Below are 22,599 nucleotides of genomic sequence, written 5' to 3'. Positions count from 1 at the left end.
CACCTTTAGAAAAATGTGCGGTTCACGCATTCATCTGTTCCACTGCTTGGAGAAAAAATGTCCGAACAGAGGGACGTTTTCGTTTACCGGGTGTCCTGTTGTTACGCTGATGCATAATTTCATGGAGATTTATTTCTGTGCCATCATTTAGGGTCGCACGCGGGACCTTTTGTCGCCAACTGAAAACGCGTGAGGATGAGTGTGAAGGTGTCCACTTAGAAACGAACGAAAGAAAGAAAACCGCGCAGCAGTCAAACGCCATTAGTCACAGGTCTTAAGAGTCCTCACTTTCAACTCTTCCCCAGAGAAGCTGCATTGTCCGCGTCGGCGTCCGCGGCTTCTCCTCCTGCGCACCGCACGCATGAACGTGAACCCGCGTGTGGCGCCATATAACGGAGCAGGGCAAACAGGGAGGTTCATTTCGGCATATACATTATTCATTCATTTTAACTTGCTAGTATGTAAACATATATTATTTGGTGTGTTTGAATACTTCAAACTCTTGTTCATGTTTCTGAATAAATACTCGTTAATTACTTAAAGATGTAATAATAAAAGAATTATTATGCATCATCATAATAAATTGTATTGATGGTAACTTTTTGGAAATTGTTATTGTCAAAATAACCCAGTAGTCTCGATGAAGACCCCAAACGAACCAGAATATAGATCAAGATATTACTCAAAAAGTGGTAAATAAATAAATAACTTATGTCTTTAATTTTGACGTATATTTAGAGAAAAAAATGTCTAATCATTATTACCCAAAAGTGGTAAATAAATAAATAACTTATGTCTTTAATTTTGACGTACATTTAGAGGAAAAAAAGTCTAATCATTATTACCCAAAAGTGGTAAATAAATAAATTGCAATTATCTGTCTTTAATTTTGACGCACATTTAGAATTTGCTATAATAATTATAGCAAAAACGCGTAACTTTTTTGCGGTCCAGCAAAAGCAACATATCTGTCGCTCAGTGATTCCGGATCGGATCGGGTGGCCGATACTCGACATTTATTGCCTAAGCGTATATATTTGAAGAAGTTGGCTGATGGCGTCTAATCCAGCCATAAATTGCTGGATCTGACCAATCCCCGCGCTCGGGGCCGGGGGTAAAAGCGGCTCACGGGGAGAACTTTGTTGAACTTCATTGTTCGGGCTGTCACTTGTGAAAAGGCTTTGCTGCCGGCCCGCTATAAAACCCGAACACGCGAGGGCAGGGCCACAGCAGCGCGGTCACGGCGTCTCTTCTGGATCTTAAGCGCGTCGGGGCGACAAATCGGCTGGTTTTAATTTAATTGATTTTTTTCTTTTAAACTCGGTGCAATGATGTTCCCGAGCGTCGTCGCGCCTCCCGCGATCTACCCGCACCTTCCCCTGGCCCTGCCCTCCAGCTTCGGCGGCCGCTCCGGCTTCCTGGTGGAGGACCTGCTGCGGAGCTACGGCCACCGGACCGTCCCGTCCCCGCCGACGCCGCTCCTCGCCGAGCGGACCGCGCCGGACCGCGCCGCCTCGCCGCAGGCCGAGTCGAACTACCTGAAGTTCGGAGTAAACGCCATCCTGGCGCCGTCGCCGCGCAACGGTGAGTTTCATTATTATTTTTTATTATTATTATCATTTATGACGGAGGGGTTTATAATAATTGCACGGTTGCTTTTTTTTACGTCATAGCTTCGTCACCACCCTTGCTGCACGGCATGCAGGCGAAGCCCCTTCCTTTCACCTACGTCGACGCGTCATTCCACCCTTTCGTCCGGACGACCTATTTCCCAGGTGAGTTTTCGGCCTTTTCGGGGTCAAAAGCCACGCAGCAAACGTGGAATCAGTCTCGCCAATTGGACGCACTATTTAGCGGGCGCGCTGACTGCTGACATTGCGCGCCGCTCGGCCCCCTAATCTGCAAATTAGCCGGAATCGTCACGGTCCAAATTCGAAGGCGGGCACCGCCCCTCAAAGCCCGCTTTCAGCACCGTGACCGATCGGCCAGCTCCCTCCGGCCTGACGGGCATTTACCAGTCATGGACTAATTTCCCATTAGCGCCCATTCATGGGCCGCGATATTCTCAGGAGACCACATGGAGCGCGGCGCGGCGCGGCCCGGAGAGGCGGGGACCTCCGTTAAAAACGCGCCGACTCGACCTGCGACGGACGGGAAAAGTGGAACGAAGTCGACTTCCACGGCGCGTAGATTCACGTCGCCGCAATTCCCGAGTCGTGTTTCGCTCCGCGAGTGTAAATCTCTTTTTGTCGCGCTAATATACGGCCCTTTTTCAGCCAGTTCATTACGACACAATTAGCGCTCACGCTTCAATTAGCGCGCTGAAAGGGAAGCCCGCACTCGTTAGCATACCAATGGCGCCGGGTACAGATTTATTGTCGCCTCAGCCGCGCTGTTTCTGCCCCGACAGCGTCGTCCTCGGTGGTGCCGATCCCCGGCACGTTCTCCTGGCCGCTGGCGGCGAGGGGCAAGCCGAGGAGGGGGATGCTGCGCCGGGCCGTCTTCTCCGACGTGCAGCGCAAGGCCCTGGAGAAGATGTTCCAGAAGCAGAAGTACATCAGCAAGCCGGACAGGAAGAAACTGGCGGCCAAACTCGGCCTGAAGGACTCACAGGTAACAACCAAGTTCGTCGCTCACCGGCGCATTAAACACCGTTCTTGTCGGGGTCGTGAGTGAATAAATAGTAACTGTCGCCGTTTCTACGTCAGGTGAAGATTTGGTTCCAGAACCGGAGGATGAAATGGCGGAACTGCAAAGAGCGGGAGCTGCTCTCCTCGGGCGGGTGCCGCGAGCAGACGCTGCCCACCAAGCTGAACCCGAACCCCGACCTCAGCGACGTGGGCGCCAAGTCTCGCGAGGACCAAATCCCGCGAGACTTCTTCGGCGCCCCCAGCAAGCACTCCGACTACTCGGACTCGGAAGACGAGGAGATCACGGTGTCTTAAGCCTTCCGCCGCCATGAGACAGAGACAGAGCAGCCAAGTCATGGCCTTTTATATAAAATATGTCGATATTATCTCCATACAAGAGGCTGTATCCGTTCAGCGGTTTTCCAGAAGGTTCCTTCGTTTCTGTCCGGAGACTCGTTAGAGGGTGCATCTTCTTTTGATGTTATCTTGCTGCGTTTTCGCAGCCTTGCTCTTTGTTCATTTTTTTAAAGAATAATATTTTGTATGGAATTGTTATACCATATATTATTATTGCTCATCGCAGTGCTTTTGCAGTAGATGTGGTGCCTATAAAATCAGAGATATGTAGATGTGTAAATTAAAGACATATATTTTGTTTGACAATGTGTTTTTATGTAAATGTATATAATTAAAATATTTTTTAAAAATCAAAGATATAAATGTAAGTTGTGTGGAATCACTCCTTTAATTCTCCCTCTGTTTCACATGCCTACACACACACCAGTTAAAACCTAGTCACCAGATCTCAATAAAGTGTTCTGATTCTACAGAACAATCAGAAGGTTGCCAGTTCGAATCCAAGCCAAGGTGCCACTAAGCTCCCCGGGCGCCTGTCATGGTTGTCCACTGCTCACTAAGGATGATGGGGGACACGTCTTGTAGGACACACATTTCGCTGTGCTGCAGTGAATCACAATGACAATCATTTCACTTTCACTTAAATATCTGTGACATTATTAACAATAATCAAAGAATGAGATCAGAAGCATGAATCTACAAGAATGACAAGGGACAGAGACCGATTTTATTCATAAGGGTGCAGTTTGTGCTTCATATTATTATTACGACATTGAAGACAAGTAAAATTGTAGACAAAATAAGTCCTGCAAATTCTGACATCAAATATTTACATATGTACTTTACAGAGCAAGTACAAAGGAAAAATCTTGAACAAAACCTTGTACATCACGTCAATGTATAAGCATTGAAATTGTGCAGCATGAATGGAAAAGGACTTCCTGTAAGGGTTTGATCATGCTTGCATTATGTGATAACAGTGCATTTGTGGACTTGATTAAAGAAAACACCAAAAACGAGTCATGTGCTCTGTTTACACCAAATAACTGGGATGGAGCCTCAAATGTTGGGAACACAGACTAGCTGACTTCTATTCAAATGTTAAAGTGTAATGCTAAAATTGCATAGACTAAGAACTCTTCAAGTGAAGTTCTAAAAAGGAGATTGGAGGCGTTGAGAACATGGCCAAAGGCCATCATACGAGTGCAAGCCAATCTTAAGACACTTCATGCAACAAGGAAGAGAATGCAGTCGCTGGGGATTCCATTTACACTTAATGCAAATAGCTACTGGGCTAATTCTCCCCAGTGAACTGCTAGACACGCCAGCATTCAGTTCAAAAGCAATGCAAAAGTGCTTCTTCCACACATAAAAAAACTTCAGCGACAGAAGCCTTTTGCCTCTTCTGTCAAATGTCCTGGATAAACGCACTTGGACGCTGAACAAGGTGCAAAGACGCAAGGGCTCAGCTGTCACTCTTTACGGCCATATGACACCACACTACCGCTCTTCAGTTCTGGCCCAGGCTACTGCCAAAACACAGACAGCGGTGAACGCAGAGGGCAGAGAAAAAGACATAAATCCTCTGTAGCGAGCTTCTAATTCCACTCGATGGCTTCAGAGAGACGAAGATCTCAGCAGTCGTGACCTTCTCCCCTGATTCTCTGCTGTCAGTTGCTCAAATGCCTGCTTTTGCAACAGAATAAGGACAGCAGAGCCTCAGATGTTACAGTAACAAACGGGCACAATGGATGCTTGTCATTGGTGTTTCTATGAAAAGGCAATCTTGATGCACTGCTGCTGAGTGCAAAAGAGTGATGTTCTACTCCTTTTGAAGGATATGTTCAAGGAAATGTAGAACCACCACAAAATGTCAAAGCCCTGCCGTTATTTTCACACCACAAGTGCAAATCACAATAAGGCATTATTAGTAAGTTCAGCACCATTTGGATGTTCAGCATGGGTTGGTTTTCCGTAGAGGGTATATTGGAATATTGATATTGCTTCAATAAGGAAATGAACACTAAAGCCCAAAATATATTATTATAACACTTCTTGCCATAGATGTAAACTCAACGACTTGCTTAATTGTCAGAAGACCAAATATTGCTTTTTATTCTCCACAAAATCAGTAGCGCCATCTACTGGTCCCTGAGAATCCCTGAAATGCTGGTCAAAACAAAAGTGAAAAATTCTGCATTGCTCTGTTTTACAGGTTAAAATCTTGACATGGAGCCTGACCAAATGTTCGTCACTACAGTTAATACTGCTTAAAACACAGTCCTATATTTCTGTAGTTTGGCTTGAATGGGCTGCTTTCCTAAACTCAGGAGTGACCAGCACCCCTAATATCAAACAACATTAGTCTAGTACAATAAACATCACAGTGTAGACTCCAGAGAAGTTTCTGCAACATCATCGTCCTGACTGTTGCTATTGGAACTCTGGGAGCCGGCACAGTGGGCTGCCTCCTTGAGCCGCATCAGCATGTCCATCTGTGGAAGGGCAAAAGGCACATTTCCTTTCAGTCATTAGCATTTGGACAGAGTCTGAGAGGATTCAAATGTGAACAAACAATTCAAGGCACGGACTTTACTAAAACTGCATTTTTCACAGATGCTCGACTGGATTGGGAAATTAAATGAAAGTGAAGTGATTTGTGCTTTGCTCAGTGGCACCTTAGTGGGATTCGAACCAAGAGCCCCATCCCCACACACTGCTCCCAGGGTGCCTACTCGCCACTAGGCGAGTAGGCACTCGCCACTAGGCATTCGCCTATAAACCAGAAGACCCAGGTTCATATCCCACTTACTACCATTATGTCCCTGAGCAAGACACTTAACCCTAAATTTCTCCAGGGAGACTGTCCCTGTAACTACTGATTGTAAGTCGTCTGATAAATGCTGTAAATGTAAATGTTAATCACTTTCACTTTATCACAACCAGCTTTAACTTCAGCAATTTGGGCTACAGGATCGGACAATGTGAAAACCCCCCCACTGGCCATGTTCTCAAAGGATCCATGGCTCTCCATGACCCTATTGCCAGTTCACTGGTTTTCATCCTTGGACCAGTTTTTAGGAGATCCTGACCACTGCAGAATGGGAACAGCGCTGAAGTTCTGGAGAGTTCTGAAGTTAATCAATTTGATTCACATCACTTTCCAGGGAGTGCAGAATTATTAGGCAAGTTGTATTTTTGAGGAATAATTTTATTATTGAACAACAACAACCATGTTCTCAATGAACCCAAAAAAACTCATTAATATCAAAGCTGAATGTTTTTGGAAGTAGTTTTTAGTTTATTTTTATTTTTAGCTATTTTAGGGGGATATCTGTGTGTGCAGGTGACTATTACTGTGCATAATTATTAGGCAACTTAACAAAAAACAAATATATACCCATTTCAATTATTTATTTTTACCAGTGAAACCAATATAACATCTCCACATTCACAAATATACATTTCTGACATTCAAAAACAAAACAAAAACAAATCAGCGACCAATATAGCCACCTTTCTTTGCAAGGACACTCAAAAGCCTGCCATCCATGGATTCTGTCAGTGTTTTGATCTGTTCACCATCAACATTGCGTGCAGCAGCAACCACAGCCTCCCAGACACTGTTCAGAGAGGTGTACTGTTTTCCCTCCTTGTAAATCACACATTTGATGATGGACCACAGATTCTCAATGGGGTTCAGATCAGGTGAACAAGGAGGCCATGTCTTTAGTTTTTCTTCTTTTATACCCTTTCTTGCCAGCCACGCTGTGGAGTACTTGGACGGGTGTGATGAAGCATTGTCCTGCATGAAAATAATGTTTTTCTTGAAGGATGCAGACTTCTTCCTGTACCACTGCTTGAAGGTGTCTTCCAGAAACTGGCAGTAGGACTGGGAGTTGAGCTTGACTCCATCCTCAACCCGAAAAGGCCCCACAAGCTCATCTTTGATGATACCAGCCCAAACCAGTACTCCACCTCCACCTTGCTGGCGTCTGAGTCGGACTGGAGCTCTCTGCCCTTTACCAATCCAGCCACGGGCCCATCCATCTGGCCCATCAAGACTCACTCTCATTTCATCAGTCCATAAAACCTTAGAAAAATCAGTCTTGAGATATTTCTTGGCCCAGTCTTGACGTTTCAGCTTGTGTGTCTTGTTCAGTGGTGGTCGTCTTTCAGCCTTTCTTACCTTGGCCATGTCTCTGAGTATTGCACACCTTGTGCTTTTGGGCACTCCAGTGATGTTGCAGCTCTGAAATATGGCCAAACTGGTGGCAAGTGGCATCTTGGCAGCTGCACGCTTGACTTTTCTCAGTTCATGGGCAGTTATTTTGCGCCTTGGTTTTTCCACACGCTTCTTGCGACCCTGTTGACTATTTTGAATGAAACGCTTGATTGTTCGATGATCACGCTTCAGAAGCTTTGCAATTTTAAGAGTGCTGCATCCCTCTGCAAGATATCTCACTATTTTTGACTTTTCTGAGCCTGTCAAGTCCTTCTTTTGACCCATTTTGCCAAAGGAAAGGAAGTTGCCTAATAATTATGCACACCTGATATAGGGTGTTGATGTCATTAGACCACACCCCTTCTCATTACAATGATGCACATCACCTAATATGCTTAATTGGTAGTAGGCTTTCGGGCCTATACAGCTTGGAGAAAGACAACATGCATGAAGAGGATGATGTGGACAAAATACTCATTTGCCTAATAATTCTGCACTCCCTGTATCATATGTTGTGTTATGGCTGATCAGTGTATTTGGCAGCAATTTCATTTGAATGATTTAAATGCCAGATTACCAGAGGGTCTCCATATGTCTCTCCCTGTTCGGGCTGCTTGCTGACGCAGTTGTCCCGGGCGAGTGCATAGCCATGAAAGCCCACATCCTCTGGCCTCAGCTGCAGTAGAGAAGGCCAGTCGTGGCGCTGGGGACAGGCTGCCCACGGGAAACTTTCTATCACCCACTTGGCAGGATCTTCCCAGGCAGCTCTCCGTCCATACTGCTGAATGATGAAAGAATAACATGCTCAATGTAGGACCTCTAAAACACTGCCAAACGTGTCCAACATCAGAAACAAGCTGTTGGTACCTGCAGACCCTCTCGTACAGCTTCTAGGACATAGGGAATAATGGAGTAATTCCACAAGTCTGTAAACCACACCCGAGCACCATCCACATCCATGGGGCAGGACAGGAAGAGGCGTGGCCCTAGAAGAGGGAATTTTAAATGGAATTTACCAACAAGACACAGAGTAGCTGTTCCTTAAATTCAGTCTCCAGTTCTTATACAGTCATACTGAAAAGCTTGGGAATGGCTCTTAAGTTTTTGGCTATTGTTTATTTTTCGGCTGTGCTTTCAAAGTAGCATTTTTACATGTGTCATGCCTTATGGAAACAGCAGTATTTCAGCCATGACATTAGGTTTATTGGATTAACAGAACATATATTTGATATGCTTCATAACATAATTAGACCTACACAGAGTTTACATCAATTCTCTTTTTGAACTCTTGTTTTGTTTGAATATCCAACTGTTGAGTGACTTCAACTTTGTGACTGATGCTTGAACATAATCCTGAATAATTTGTTTATTATTGGGTTTAATTTATCAGACCCCTAAACGTTAACAAGGGCCCCGGTCCCTGAACTACACACAGCCACACAACATTATGGAAACACCACCAAATTTTACAGTTAGCAGCAGGTGTTTTTCTTTGAATGCAGTGTCCATGCAAAGCAATTTTTATCATGACCAAATAACTCTAAATTTCTGTTTAATCAGTCAAAATCACTTTGTTCCAAATGAATCTAGCTTGTCTAAACAAGTTTTTACATACAACAAGCAACACTCTGTGAGGCTAAAAAGGGCCATACAGATGTTCTTTGGGCAAACCGTTGCATTAAACCCAGTCAAACCAGTCAACCAGTCAAACCAGTCAATTTTTCACATTGATTTAATTGAATCCAACTGAATATTGGTTCACCAGATAATCCTAGGGAATGAAAGACAGACCACTATAATCATTTTTGCTGAAGGTTGAATACAATGTTTTGCAGGCTGGGTTGGGTGTCCATTCATCTGACTGTTGATATGTATTTTAGTCCAGCATCAAAGCTCATTAGTTAGAAGTAAGACTTCCAGTGACCTCATGGTCACAAATATGCTGAGTGGCTTTGCAGGAGTACAATCCTCACCAATGGTGACATCAGAGGAGCCATGTGTCTCCAGGAAGTGGTTGAGGTGATGCCAGACACTGGGGATCCAGTCTATGATCCGCACCAGCTCTGCACTTCGTACCCGGCTGCTGATCTCCGTCTCCATAAGCTTCCTCCGCAGGAACCGTCCCAGAAGGCCCTTCAGTGGCTCTTGGTGGTTTCCACACAGCACCCACCTTTAAAACAGATGAACAAATCAATGTATTGGAATCAGGTCAGCAAAAAGTTCAGTGTTCGTGTTCACTAACACAAATGTAACAATGCTGTCTTGGGGAAACAAACCAACTAATCTCTATATATTATTTTTTTTACATACAAATAATAATTATGTTGTAAACAATACCTGAAATTATGATGAAGTTGGAGACTGGATGTGGAAACGGTTGTATGGTTCATTGTGCCTATGATGTAGGGGCTGAGATAATGAGAAAAAAAATATGACAAGACCTGGTGAACGCAATCAATCATTTTAATTCTAATATTTATGAAAACAGCAGCTAACAAAATAGAATATGATCTAGAAATACATCATAAATGACCTGAAAGATGTTGACACCTACCAGCGCTGGTGCTTGCAGTTGAGCAGGCCACTGAAGATCTCGCCGAGGGAGCTGGAATGCTGCAGGTTGTCCAAGATAAGCACCACGGGCAGGTTCATTGCCTGACTGCTGCTGCACTGGTCAGCCAAGTTGGACAGGTACTGGTGTAGCTCCTGAATGAGATTTTAGTCATTGACATAGATCATTTTGCTAACCTGCGTGAATACAAGTGACATGACTTAAGATTATTCCATTTAAAGGCCCCCTATTATGAATTTTTTTTTGCTTTTATATAGGTCTTAGTGGTCCCCTAATACTTTTGCGTAAAAAGATAAGGGAGGAGAGAGGGGGACATTTACATTTACATTTACGGCATTTATCAGACGCCCTTATCCAGAGCGACTTACAATCAGTAGTTACAGGGGACAGTCCCCCTGGAGAAATTTAGGGTTAAGTGTCTTGCTCAGGGACACAATGGTAGTAAGCAGGATTTGAACCCGGGTCTTCTGGTTCACAGGCGAGTGTGTTACCCACTAGGCTACTACTAAGAGATCGGCCTATAGAAGTGTGTGGGAATCGAATAAAAAAAAATTTAAAATTAAACCACTGCTTCTTCAGTATCTCATATGATGGAACTTAAAAAATTGCGCTCATTTTACATCCAATCACCATGCAACTGCAGTTCTTCACACATTTTCAAGCCATGATGGTCAGTGGAGATGTTTAAGGGGAGGGGTGGGAAATTCTCTGGCCCGAAAAGAAACTGGAGGTAACATAAGGTGGGAAATTCAAGATCCGACCCTCTGAGCTGCTGCTCTCTGAACGGTGAAGGAGAATGCCCTTTTTTACACCTATTGCCATTTTTAGCCACTGAAGGACCATAGACAGGCTAGGGGAACTCATATTAATGTTAAATAATCTCACAAAGTGAAAATCTCATAGTATGGGACCTTTAAACTAAGTTCAGTTGTGTGACTGTTTAAGCTACTACAACACAAACCTTGCTGGATTTTTGGTTGACGTTAAAAGTAGCAATGACGCCATCTGTGAGCTGTCTACCCTCGTGCAGCACCACATGTTCGGCTAGACGGATGGCCAGAAAGCTCTTTCCGGTGCCACTGGGGCCAGAGAGGATGATACGGCGGTGATCCTGCAGCTGGGACACGTACCGCTGCAGCAGTGGCTTCGGAATGAGGGTCTCAAACACAAGACTGTCAGGGCTGTTCTCCTCCACGCCTAGAGGGGGAGACAAAGAGCAACACATGAGCTTTTTGATCATTCATTAGAGCAGCCCAACCCTGGTCCTGGAGGAACGTCTGCCAAAGAGTCTTCATTCCAGCTCTACCTAAATTTGGCTCAGGTGGCTAAATGGCCTAAATTTGGCTAAATGACCTAATAAAGAGTGGAGCAGATTGTGAAGAACAAAAACTTCCTGGCAGGTGATCCTCCAGGACCAGGGTTGGGAAAAACTGCATTAGAGAGTATCAGTGAATAGCACTTTCTCCACCCACCTTTGAGCTTGACAGTGATGGTATCACTGTGCCCAACAAGGTACCCACAGGGCAGGAGCTCGGGCATTTCTGCCCCATTGGTGCGATGGATCTCCCCAATGCTGTACCCCAGTACGCTGTCTGAGTTCAGACCCAACTGGCTGACTGGGTCCACATGGATGATATACTCCTGGAGCACAAAAACTATTTAAATAAATGCATACACAAACATGTATTTATATTACTTCTCTTTTAGTCCATGTAAACAAAATCAAAACTCACAGTTCTATGGGTGTGTGGGTTGTATATTTAAAGGGTTTCTTTAGTGCAAAATGCATACTGTTATTTTTTAGGTTATGGTTTGGAATGGCGTACTTTGAAGAGGCGTCGAACGACTCCATCAAGCACATCCCATTTAGTTTTCCCACTGACACCAATGGAGCCAATTAGAAACTGTCTAGGTCTTCCCTCCTGTGCAGTGAGACAAAACCACAATTAATCTATAAGACTGTCAGAAATATATATGAATAAAATCCGTGCATATCAGTCAGACCTCCTTCCACTTTGTCTCATCCTCCAGATTTACAACAATCTTCACACGTCGGTCCTCCTTCCTGGATCCTCCATCCACACTGTCTTCAAGAAGCATGTCTGGGGGGACAGAGACACACTCATAGTATATAGCTATGCATTTACTTGTTAATGGGACTAATCAGCTGCTTTTTACTTCCGGTAAACCAGTAGGCCACACACGCATATGCACAGGTACCTAAACTGGTGGACTCGCTGCTGTTGAGGCACTGTGCTGAGCTGAGTGCAGGCGAGGGGCTGAGGGAGGAGCTCCTACTGCAGCTGCCCTGCGTCTCCATCTTCAGACGGCTGTTCTCTGACTTCAGCTGCTCTACTTCTCCCTACATACACAAAAATATCACCTTTGTGCTCTTCCTCTTTCACAACAATGTCCAAGAGGAACTGCAATTGGGACTGGATGATACACTTTCATCAGCATATTTTTTAATTCATTTTTGAAAGAGAAACAAAAGGAAATCGGCATCACATGCACAAATACAATAAAAATAATATTCCTGCTGATGCTGATATGCTAAAAGGAATTGAAAAATTCACCATTCAGAAGTAATGGAAAAATAATGATACTGTTTTACACATTCATTTCAAAAAACAATTTTAAGATTGATTTTAGAAATACTCTGAAGGCATTTTTTTTTATGGCAATCTATTAAATGTCCAACCACCACTACAAATATTTTGCCCAGCTCTGCTCATGCTACTGTGACGCCCCGGGGCCATGGGGCTGTCACAACAGGTGCCCATTCACCTGATTAGGGAGTCCTGGTACCAACTGGGCTTAATGGATCGGGACTCTCATAAAACCGGAACTCACGCCTGCGACATTCCAGTGGAAGCTGTTACTTTTTCAGTTCCTGGCAATTGGCACATGTCTGCGGGGTTTTTTTTTTCCCCTTTGTTTTGGCCCTCGTACCGTCTTTCCTTTGTTGTTGTAGCCAGTGAGCAGGGTGGGACAGGCCTGGGTCCGCCTCCAGAGGGGCGAAGCGCCACAGAGCCCCCTGGGTGGCATGAGGATCCAGCCAGAACTGGCAGGAGGAGGGCCTGCTCGTCCCAACGGATACAGAAGGGGCTGGCGAAGCCCCTACACTGCCAGAATGGGCGTGCCGGGGCTGCATGTCAGCAGAAAGCACAGCCCTGCAGGTGGATAAGTGGTCGCCGGAGGGTCCAGGACCACCTCCATCTGCACTGCACAGGGAGGGGAGCTGGAGACACCAGCAGAGACGTGCAGTGGCAGGGGCTGCACGTCACCAGAAGGCACCACCCTGGGGTGCAGTAAGTGGTCGCCGGAGGGTCCGGGAGGAGGCAGGAAGCGTCAGAGGGGACGTGCAGTGACAGGTCCTGCACATACCCGAAAGTTTCGGACCTCATTATTGTGTTCAGGTTGCTGGAGGGGCCGTTGCCGCAATACTGTGATGTCTGATGTCTGGGGGCCAGCCAGAGGGACCGAGTCCTCCGGTGGAAGGCAGGACCACTACCGTGATTGAGTTTGGGCGTGATTGAGTCTGTCCCCGTAAATACTGATTGTAAGTTGCTCTGGATACAGGAGTCTGATAAATTATGTAAATGTGAATGGGAGATATGAACAGTCAGGCAAATTTTCATGATCTTGTGTCTCAAAAATTGTTGTACAAATTTTGAAAAAAAAAAAAAACAGTTAAACTCAAGTAAACCTCAACTTAAACTACAGTGTTTCTTAGTCAAAGTTGGCGCAGCCCAAGCCCGCATAAATTAGGCACCATCATCTTCGGGCATAGATCATCAATTTACATGACTTTTAAAAGGAGACACGCGGCTGCGAGGTGCTGGAATATGGAAGCAACGTGATGTGGTTCACTACGTAAAGCCAGCAAAGATACTACAGACCTGCGCTAGTTTTAAACGTTTCATGCGCAGTCTTTGCATTCTTACAATGTACTTTATGTTATACATTTATGTGTCAATCAGATTTCAATGACTTTTCCATAACTTTATATGTTTCATATTCCAAAACTTCTCAAGACTTGGAAATTTCTCTTATTCCATAACTTATGAAGTACCTGAACAGTATTTCTAAAATCAAGTGAATTTTTTTGGGCCCTTTCACTTCTTATCAATCATTAATAACACTTTCCTGACTTTCACTACTACTTTACAGAGTACTGTACGTGTGGAGATTGAGTGTATTTACAAGATTAATGTATGACTGACCTGCATGCGGTTCATGGACTCCCTGAGCTGGTCCAGCTGGTGTGCAGAGCTCAGGGCCTCCAGCCTGATGTCGGTCAGCTTCATCTCCTTGTCCCGGAGTTCACTGCGCAGCTGCATCACCTTCTCAGTTTCACTGTCCGGACCCTCCAAGATGCTTCAGACGGAGGTTTGGAATCAGACTTCTCTTATAACAATAACAACACTCAAATCTCATTTTATCTGTGGATTATATGTGTATTTAGAGGGCACTTGGGGCTGAAAAACCACTACTGATCAGTGTTAGTTTGTGACTAGAGATCTGAAAGGGTCCCCAACAATAACCTGGCAAAACTGTAATGTGTCAAACCCTTAACACTCCAAACATTCTTATGTAGTTATTGTATTAATCAAATATATTTACTGAATAATAAAAAGGAACTGGTGCTAAGTTTTTAAGTTAAGCTGTCTAATAATATGGCTTATCAGGGGACACATAAAATTTTGCCCATAGGGAACAAGACATCGCCATAACATAGTTAGAGAAACCGAGCAAACAAATAATAAAATGGACAAATGAAAAAAATGTGCGACAATTGTCATAAAAACGTCTGTAAGCAATTTTGTCAACTTGCACAATGCACTTCCATGATTTAAAGTCCAAAACATCCTTACATTTTAGAAATACCTTGGTTTATTTCCATCAAACTATTGAGTTTAAGTCAGAGGAAAACAAAAATGTTAGAACTGGTTAATCTCAAATCCTTTTTAACTGCATTAGCTTGCTTACTTTCTTACTAGTCTTACTTTATTTTATTTATCTTATATCTTTTATGACCGTTATATAATACCAGCTCAGGATGCATTTCACTTTGAGTTGTACTGATAGAAATATGCTTGAATGGAAATTGCTTACAGAAGGTTTAAACGTGGGTCCGGTTATATCACATGTCTAATCAGTCTATCTTGGTACAGTTTGATGAAGACCAGAGCAATTACATACTGTGTAAAGAAGGAGCTACAGAAAGATTAATAATTAATAAGATTAATAATCAAGTCATATATCCAATAAAGCACAAGGGCACAACCATGTTCCTTGTGATGTACTCTTCTATGGGCCTTGGATTCAACTCTAATCAGAACCCAGAGACCTGATTAATAATATCAGCTAGTCACTTGAGTCTTTGTCACCAGGAACATGGTGGGCCACCCCTGCAACAAACCCCCAGCAAAATTTGGCCAGGCTTACATACATCATCACCTGAAGGGAAATTATGGGTTTTCTTTTGTACTATTATTTAGAGGGTTTTAGAGCATGGTTACCAGGCCAGAGAACCGGTCCGCATGAGGGCAGTGTTACTCCCCCAGCCTCGCACACTGACAGGCAGGGGAGAGAGGAGGGGGCTACAGACATGCAGGTAGACAAGGAGAGTGGAGTCAGGTCACACACAGATTCCTCTCTGGAATTTTGCTCAAACCTTCATTATCTCTCTATCTCTCTCAAACACACACACACACACACTCATTGTCTCATGTTTGAGATCAAGTAGTCTGGGAAGATTCTGTTCTTTTACTCGAGCATGGGCTCCCTCTAGTGGTCCTGACCGTGACTCTCTGAGATAATTGTTGATCGACCTGCTGCGTATTTAAATGCAGTGGAGTCATTAATACAGAATAGTTTATTTCCTCTGCCTGCGGTGAGCATTTTGATGCAGTACTGCTGTTATTATTGTCACTTTAGGTGATGTGATGACACTTACAGGGAGTTGGAGTGGGAGGCACGCAGCAGGGTGGCGGTCGCAGCAGAGCCACTGTAGGACAGCTTTGGAGAGGAGGGCAGAGAAGAGTCTGTCATCTCCTCAATGTCAGAGTGGGACGATGCAGACTTGGGCGACTTCTTCTTGGTGAAGGCCTGCTTAAAGGAGCTCCGCAGCTGCATCCAGAAAAATACACAGAGGGAAAAATATTAATAAGGTGAAAGTGAAGTGATTGTCATTGTGATACACTGCACAGCACACGGTGCACACCACGAAATGTGTCCTCTGCTTTTAAACCATCGCCCTTAGTGAGCAGTGGCCAGTCATGAAAGGTGCCCGGGGAGCAGTGTGTCGGGACAGAGCTTTGCTCAGTGGTGCCTTGGTAGATCGGGATTTGAACCGGCAACCTTCTGATTACGGGGCCACATCCTCAACCGCTGCCAATAATAATTTTGAATGCACAAATTCAAATTAAAAAGAAGAAATTAAAATATATGATCTATAAATGTAGCGTTCCATTTGAACAGCAATATTTGCTGTATTTTTACTTGCTATTCATTTACTAGTGCTGTCTCTCTCTGTCCTCTTGTTGTCTACACATTTTGTTTGCCTCAAATGTTTTTCTTGCACTGCCTGTGTCCCATTTGCACTTTATGTAGTCAGTTTGTCGATGTCGCACACGTGCACTTATGTATGTCAGTACGTAACCTTGTTTAAATGTTACATGCAGCACCAGGTTCTGGAGAAATGTTCGTTTCACTCTGTACTGTGTTACATGTATGTGGTAATAGAGCTCATCTGAACTTGATTAATAGTATGTGATTAAAAAAGAAAATGCACACTGTGTCAAACACAATTTTAAGATTAAGGCACACGTCCAGGAACCTACAGATCTCCATGAAAACAGAATGTTAAGGGGGCCAGGAAAGGGGCAGAAACCACACAGCAAACCAAAAAAAAAAAAAGTTAGGCACTGCAAAGTGTTCAGAGAGCACATAACAGAATACGGAATCAGTAACGTTATATTAGCTGACAAACAGAAAGCTTTATGTGGCACAAAAAAAATATATTGATGAAGTCCGGGGTCTTGCCATTTTATTTTTGTCAGCACACAGATAATTCACATCACCCACTGAACCTAAATAGTTAAACCAACATCCATTAGTTTATAGAACCGGGCCTTCTGATTCAGGGGAAAAATAAATAAATAAATAAATAAATAAATGAACGAACCACTCCATTCTCAAACACAACTAAATAGGAACTAAGAATGAATCTGAAGAGGAAGCCTACATAGTCACCATTGCGGTCCCCTTGAATCTTAGCTCCCACACACACCACGACCTGGTGGGACACAGGAAGAGGAAGAGACACTCCAGGATTAAAGTGCAGTCGACACGTCAGTACATCCAGCCAGGAGCGCTTTTGCTAATGATTAACCTGCAGGGGGTGCTACAGCTGCATTGCGACGTGAGGTTCGTCATGTGCAATTCTAGATCTAGCATCTAAATAAGTGCGGCCAAACTCTTCACCTTTCCTCCTGTGCACGATGACTGGGTGCAGTCCGAAATGGTGGCAGGCAGGAGGATGACAAAGACAGGGAGAGGACATTGGATGAAATTACACAGAAGTGTGTGGGTAAACCACAAAGTCAGCTACCCATCAGGCTGCTGTATATCTCTTGAGCTTGTGATCAGTGCCAAAGGCGATACAGACAAGACTCAAAGCAAAAGAAAGAAAAGAGGGGACACTGGGTAAATTAAGAATGACAGAAGACTGAGGATGCTGTTTTATAAGTGGCACTACCACAGGGACATGTTTGCTGGTTGTAAGCTCAAAGGCGTCCAAAGGTTTTACACAAACAAGAAAGAACCAACTGGTAGTTATCAATATCTTGAAGAGAAACTAACTATGGTTTTGTTTTGTGTGTAATTATTTTAAAATCTGAGATGCCCACACATTCTACCTGAAAAAAATCAAACATCTTTCTAGGTAACAGAAACCTTTGTTGAAATGTTGTTTCTCTTCTTAAAGATGCAAAAATGTATTCTCATCAAAAAATGCAAAACTGTCACATCTTCCAGGAGGATACAAACATCGGTGGTGGTGAGGGGTTTTCACCAAACATAAAACTGTAATTTGAACTGAGATGGTAATAATAATAATAATGAAATATAGATAGGTTTTGAATTATTACTGGCCAGGGAATGGAAGAACACCCACCCAGTTTTTCTTCTTCTTCTTGTTCTTGGCGTCAAGCTCCAGGTTGCTGCCCACGCTGGAGTGGCTGGTGGCACTGGTGATGCTGGAGACGCTGTCGGAGGAGTGCTGCCTGCAGATGCGCAGATCCTCCTGTGACGGCGATGAGACTTTACCTGCATCTACAGTCACACAACGTACCACTGGTGAGAACCCTGTCTTTCCCGAAATTCATCCCAAGTCTGTTTAAGCATGTAATGGGCACAGAATGAAGACAGTGATGACCTCTGACCTTTGCAGCTTGGTTCAGTTGAACTGGTCAAGTAATCGGTGGCTTCCTGTGCTGCTGTGCTCTGTTTCTTTAGCAGTTCAATGGTCTTCCTCAGTTCACTGAGCTCGGAGTCCTGAAAACACACTTCACCTTTATAACCGGTTTCCTAGAGCTGACCACCTCACTAAAATGTCATGCTTCCATTTTCTTCAGACCTTCTGCTCTGCGCTCATAGTCAGGCTCTGCAGTCGTATGGTCATGTTGCCCAGACTCTTTTCAAAAGCCGCCACCAGGTGAGCCTGTATTCAGACACACAAATGGGATTTAGTATCTTTCACCAGGCAGGGACTGTAGATATGATGTAAAATACAACACAAAGAGGCAAACAATGTCAGAATATCTAACAATGGACATATGCCAACTTCACACAGGCAGCGCTAGAGCTGTTAAACTTGGCCTGATCTTGGGTCGGGTACATTTTTTCATAATTTTAGTCGTGTCGTGTTGGGTCGGGTTGTGTCGAGCTCGAACAGTAAATAATCATTCAGCAAACATGAACTTCTGGTTTATAGTAACAATTATTTTCATGCGATTCGCTGCTGTAAATTTGTTTCAGTGATTGGTAAAATAGTTTTGCATCTTGTACATTTGATTCAAAAGTCTTTCCTTTCCCTCGTAGTCTAGTGCTCGTAGCGTGCAAAAAGCTGTACTTGCTGTACTTGTTGGTCAGATGCACAATGAAAGTGAAGTGATTGTCACATGTGATACACATCAGCACAGCACACGGTGCACACAGTGAAATTTGTACTCTGCATTTATCCCATCACCCTGAGTGAGCAATGGGCAGCCATGACAGGCACCCGGGGAGCAGTGTGTGGGGGTGCTTTGCTCAGTGGCACCTCAGTGGCACCTTGGCGGATCGGGATTCGAACCGGCAACCTACTGATTACAGGGCCACTTCCTTAACCGCTAGGCCACCACTGCCCTCACAGGGCCACTTCCTTAACCGCTAGGCCACCACTGCCCTCAATGTGTGACTCTTTGTCTGGTCACCTGAAAACAGAAGAGCCAGCGAAACCATCCTCCATGTGGGTGACTTCAGTTGGGTCAACATCTCTGTACAACACCAGAGGTCAGAAAACTCAATCCCACACCCAAAGCCCTTTTCCCTCATGCGGAAACCTCTAGCTATGTTGGCAAAAAAAACTTTTTTTTGAGAAGAAATAGTTTTTGTGGAACTGCTTTATCCCACCTGTTTGCATTCAGAGCAAATAGGGTTGTAGTAGCGGGTGGTGGGTAACACACTCCCCTATGAACCAGAAGACCCAGGTTCAAATCCCACTTACTACCATTGTGTCCCTGAGCAAGACACTTAACACTGAGTGTCTCTAGGGGGACTGTCCCTGTAACTACTGATTGTCGCTCTGGATAAGGCCGTCTGATAAATGCTGTAAATGTAAATGTAAATGCAAATAATTCCTTGTAAAGAGGTTTTGTAGTTGAAAGTCGTGATCAAAGTCTCCAAGCACACAGCTGCATTTACCATCTTGATCAATCTACAGGCATGTAAGGAGGCATGAGGGAACTCCACTCACGTTAGCTGACAGCTGAGTAGTCAGAGCTGAGACTTTTTCCTGCGAAGCATCCAACTCTCTCCTCAGTTTTCGAATCTAAAGAGTCCCAAAACATAAATAAATACACAACTACCGTGAAGAACCTATATTGCAATATGACAAAGGTATTTTTAGAAATGAAACATCGTACCTCTGACTGGGATTTTTCTTCAGGCTGAGAAAGTGAGAGCAACAGAGAGAAAGTATTTTTTACAAAAACTGACAAATATAAACACAATCTGGTGTCTCAGTTGAGCCTGTTAAACAGCTTCAGGACACTTTGTCACAGCATGGGCCAATGAATTTGGTGTTTTGACTACGGTCATAGAGCTGCTGTCCATGTCACTTGTAGTGGCTTTTTCACTACCAGTAAAAAAAAAAAAAAGTTGACACACCTACTTAATGGAGGTGACAACAATTGGAGTATAAATATATCAAGTTATACTTTATATATTGAGTATGTTTCATTAACTTCTTCACCGTCAAGGCTGCTTTGCACACTATTGGCACCTCATAATCTGTGTCATGACATTATCATTAACATAAGTGGAAAAAAATGGGTGTTTAACATAGAAAGTCTTTCAGATGGAAAACCGCCCTTGTTGTCTAACTTAAGGTGGTTGAGAGAAGTTCATCATATGAAAAAGTTCACTGCTTAGAAAAGATAAAAAAGATTTTTAAAAATCTTTAAAATAGTGAGGGAAAACTGCTGACTCGTAGTAATAATGATAATAATCTACAATTCACTGGTTAACTGGACCCACACCATAGTAGGTTTTCTTTCTTTTATCACCAAAATATACATCCAATGTTTTGCATGAGCTTCAGTTTTTTATGTGACTGCACAGGTTGAGATTGTGCTTTGAACACCAAACTTTGGAGCTGTCAGATAAAAACACACACAGTTCAAACAAACCTTGGCAATCTGACCTACTCACCGTAGAATAGACAGAGGAGGTGCTGGAGACCAAAGACAGAGAGGAGCCGTGAACTAGAGACAAAGCCAAATCAAATGACAGTGTTAAGACCTCAACTATCAGAGTGAATCTCTTGTGACGCGACCAGCGAGCCCCGACACGTACACATGGTGGAGATGGAGGCCACATCTTTTATATTGAGATGTGGGTGAATTTTACCTCAGAGAAGCCCCCGGATGAGTGTTCACTCACACTTGCCCTAACTTGAAGTCAACTTCTCACAACAGTTGGTGGCTTTATTGTGGCATAAACACTGGCTCGAAAAACAACTTTACACGTTACTCAGGTCTTACTCATCATGTGACCAATGTCTGCTTTCTAACGCAAGAACCTGATAGAGATCAGATAGTGTGACACTGCACTGACTGGATCTCTCATAATGGTCACATGACAGGAGACACATAGTGCCAAGGATATATTCCACCACTGGCTGTTCTGTAAATTAATATGGCATTCTGTCAAAATAGGAAGTCAATGTAGCCGACAAGAGTCTAATAAAACTGATATCTCCACTGCAAGCCCCAACACCATCGAGAGGGCAAACAAGACTTAATCACAGATTTTGGAAGAAAGTCAGTGGGAAAAGCAATTAATCATCCAGCCATGGGTACAAGAGTGTGAGAAGAACATGAAACAATGCTCTTCTTTGTGCTTCAGCGCAGCCAAACTCATTTGTATGACGAAACAGACACTGTTAAAGTGTCTTGTGCTGACAGGTTGTCATTTGGGAGAGAAATACTTGTACTGAAGATGTTTATGTGGTTTATAATGTCCTTCCATGATGATTTGGCTGATAAATGCTTATGGTGCATTTTTTAAGCTGAATTTTGAGTTTCACTATCAGTAGTCAGGAGACAGATATACACTTTCTCATATAGTAGACGCTTTAACATATATAAGTTGGGAATTGGACTTTTTGTGGTGTATTCCTGAGGCATTATTAAAAGCACATCAGATATGGATTCAATAGTTCTATTGAATAGGATTTCGATAGAAATCAAAGGCAAACAGAAATGGAGGGAGAGCAAGTTGAAGTTCAACATGATTCATGAAACAGGAGTATCTGTGCCAACACAGACATGTTGATAAAATCTGGCAGCTGAACCCAATCGTAATTTGCATGGTGTAAATGGAACGGAAGCTGGCAAAGAAGAGGAATTTGACCCCATTACAACCGAGGTACTCCTGAATGAAATATAATATTTGAAAAAATAATGGCAGCCATAGGAATGTCTGTAATAATGTAACTAATGGAATTAACTATGCACTGAGTAATCTTACAATTAGGTAAGTTGATAAAGGAAGCTCATTAATCATATATAACCCATAGCTGACTAACATCCTGGCTGACTAACATCATTTACAAGTAACTATTATTTACAACAAACTAATTAATTCTCTGTCACAGCTTGATTTCCTCTGCTGCAGGAAGTGTGTCTGCGATCTGAGGACAGCCGTGGACGTCTGCGCATTGTGCGCTCCTGTCGAAATGACATAATTAGCCATCTGATATTGTTATCCCGATAACGTACTTGACCTTACACTAGTGAACAAGCCAAATGGACTACATCGATTAAAGCATTTTGAAAATATGTTTTAATAAGTCAATATTATAAGTTCCAGCAATATCTCCTCCTGCCACTGTTCCACTGTTTCCTCCTGCCACTGTTCCAGGTCGGAGCCAGCTGTTCCACATTTGTTCCAGTATTCAGTCCTATGTTTCTCTGTTTGCCTTTAGCTTGGTGTTCATTCCTGTAACACCATTATCCAGAGTGACTTAAAATCTCGCAGGCACA

At 43.6% G+C, this 22,599-nt stretch overlaps 2 protein-coding genes across 6 annotated transcripts in view; one reads left to right on the top strand and one right to left on the bottom strand.

The window, feature by feature from the left end:
- The first annotated feature begins 1,328 nt into the window (after nucleotides 1–1,328).
- Nucleotides 1,329–3,255, top strand: LOC114767226 (homeobox protein DBX1-B-like). Its single transcript, XM_028958810.1, has 4 exons — nucleotides 1,329–1,584; nucleotides 1,674–1,775; nucleotides 2,411–2,613; nucleotides 2,709–3,255. The coding sequence occupies exons 1-4, from the start codon at nucleotides 1,329–1,331 to the stop codon at nucleotides 2,943–2,945; spliced, it is 798 nt and encodes a 265-aa protein (XP_028814643.1). The 3' UTR covers nucleotides 2,946–3,255.
- A 437-nt stretch (nucleotides 3,256–3,692) lies between these two features.
- Nucleotides 3,693–22,599, bottom strand: part of LOC114766573 (neuron navigator 2-like) — an 84,240-nt gene continuing 65,333 nt past the window's right edge. For 3 of the 5 annotated variants that reach the window (XM_028957445.1, XM_028957447.1, XM_028957449.1), the window contains 20 exons: nucleotides 20,765–20,817; nucleotides 19,978–20,001; nucleotides 19,809–19,883; nucleotides 18,429–18,512; nucleotides 18,235–18,346; nucleotides 17,967–18,124; nucleotides 15,747–15,919; nucleotides 15,310–15,390; nucleotides 14,011–14,164; nucleotides 12,005–12,146; nucleotides 11,789–11,886; nucleotides 11,611–11,706; nucleotides 11,257–11,425; nucleotides 10,746–10,981; nucleotides 9,767–9,918; nucleotides 9,550–9,621; nucleotides 9,186–9,382; nucleotides 8,080–8,198; nucleotides 7,790–7,993; nucleotides 3,693–5,482 (listed from right to left, as the gene is read on the bottom strand). In XM_028957445.1, coding sequence (XP_028813278.1) covers nucleotides 5,369–5,482; nucleotides 7,790–7,993; nucleotides 8,080–8,198; nucleotides 9,186–9,382; nucleotides 9,550–9,621; nucleotides 9,767–9,918; nucleotides 10,746–10,981; nucleotides 11,257–11,425; nucleotides 11,611–11,706; nucleotides 11,789–11,886; nucleotides 12,005–12,146; nucleotides 14,011–14,164; nucleotides 15,310–15,390; nucleotides 15,747–15,919; nucleotides 17,967–18,124; nucleotides 18,235–18,346; nucleotides 18,429–18,512; nucleotides 19,809–19,883; nucleotides 19,978–20,001; nucleotides 20,765–20,817 — 2,513 coding nt within the window. In that variant the 3' untranslated portion in view covers nucleotides 3,693–5,368. The remainder of the gene's footprint in view (nucleotides 5,483–7,789; nucleotides 7,994–8,079; nucleotides 8,199–9,185; nucleotides 9,383–9,549; nucleotides 9,622–9,766; nucleotides 9,919–10,745; nucleotides 10,982–11,256; nucleotides 11,426–11,610; nucleotides 11,707–11,788; nucleotides 11,887–12,004; nucleotides 12,147–14,010; nucleotides 14,165–15,309; nucleotides 15,391–15,746; nucleotides 15,920–17,966; nucleotides 18,125–18,234; nucleotides 18,347–18,428; nucleotides 18,513–19,808; nucleotides 19,884–19,977; nucleotides 20,002–20,764; nucleotides 20,818–22,599) is intronic. The other 2 variants (XM_028957446.1, XM_028957450.1) reach the window with 2 other exon arrangements.

Source organism: Denticeps clupeoides, chromosome 17, assembly GCF_900700375.1.
Source record: "Denticeps clupeoides chromosome 17, fDenClu1.1, whole genome shotgun sequence".
NCBI classification, from domain to species: Eukaryota; Metazoa; Chordata; class Actinopteri; order Clupeiformes; family Denticipitidae; genus Denticeps; species Denticeps clupeoides.
Note: the sequence above shows the minus strand (reverse complement) of the source record. Positions and strands in the feature narration are given on the sequence as shown.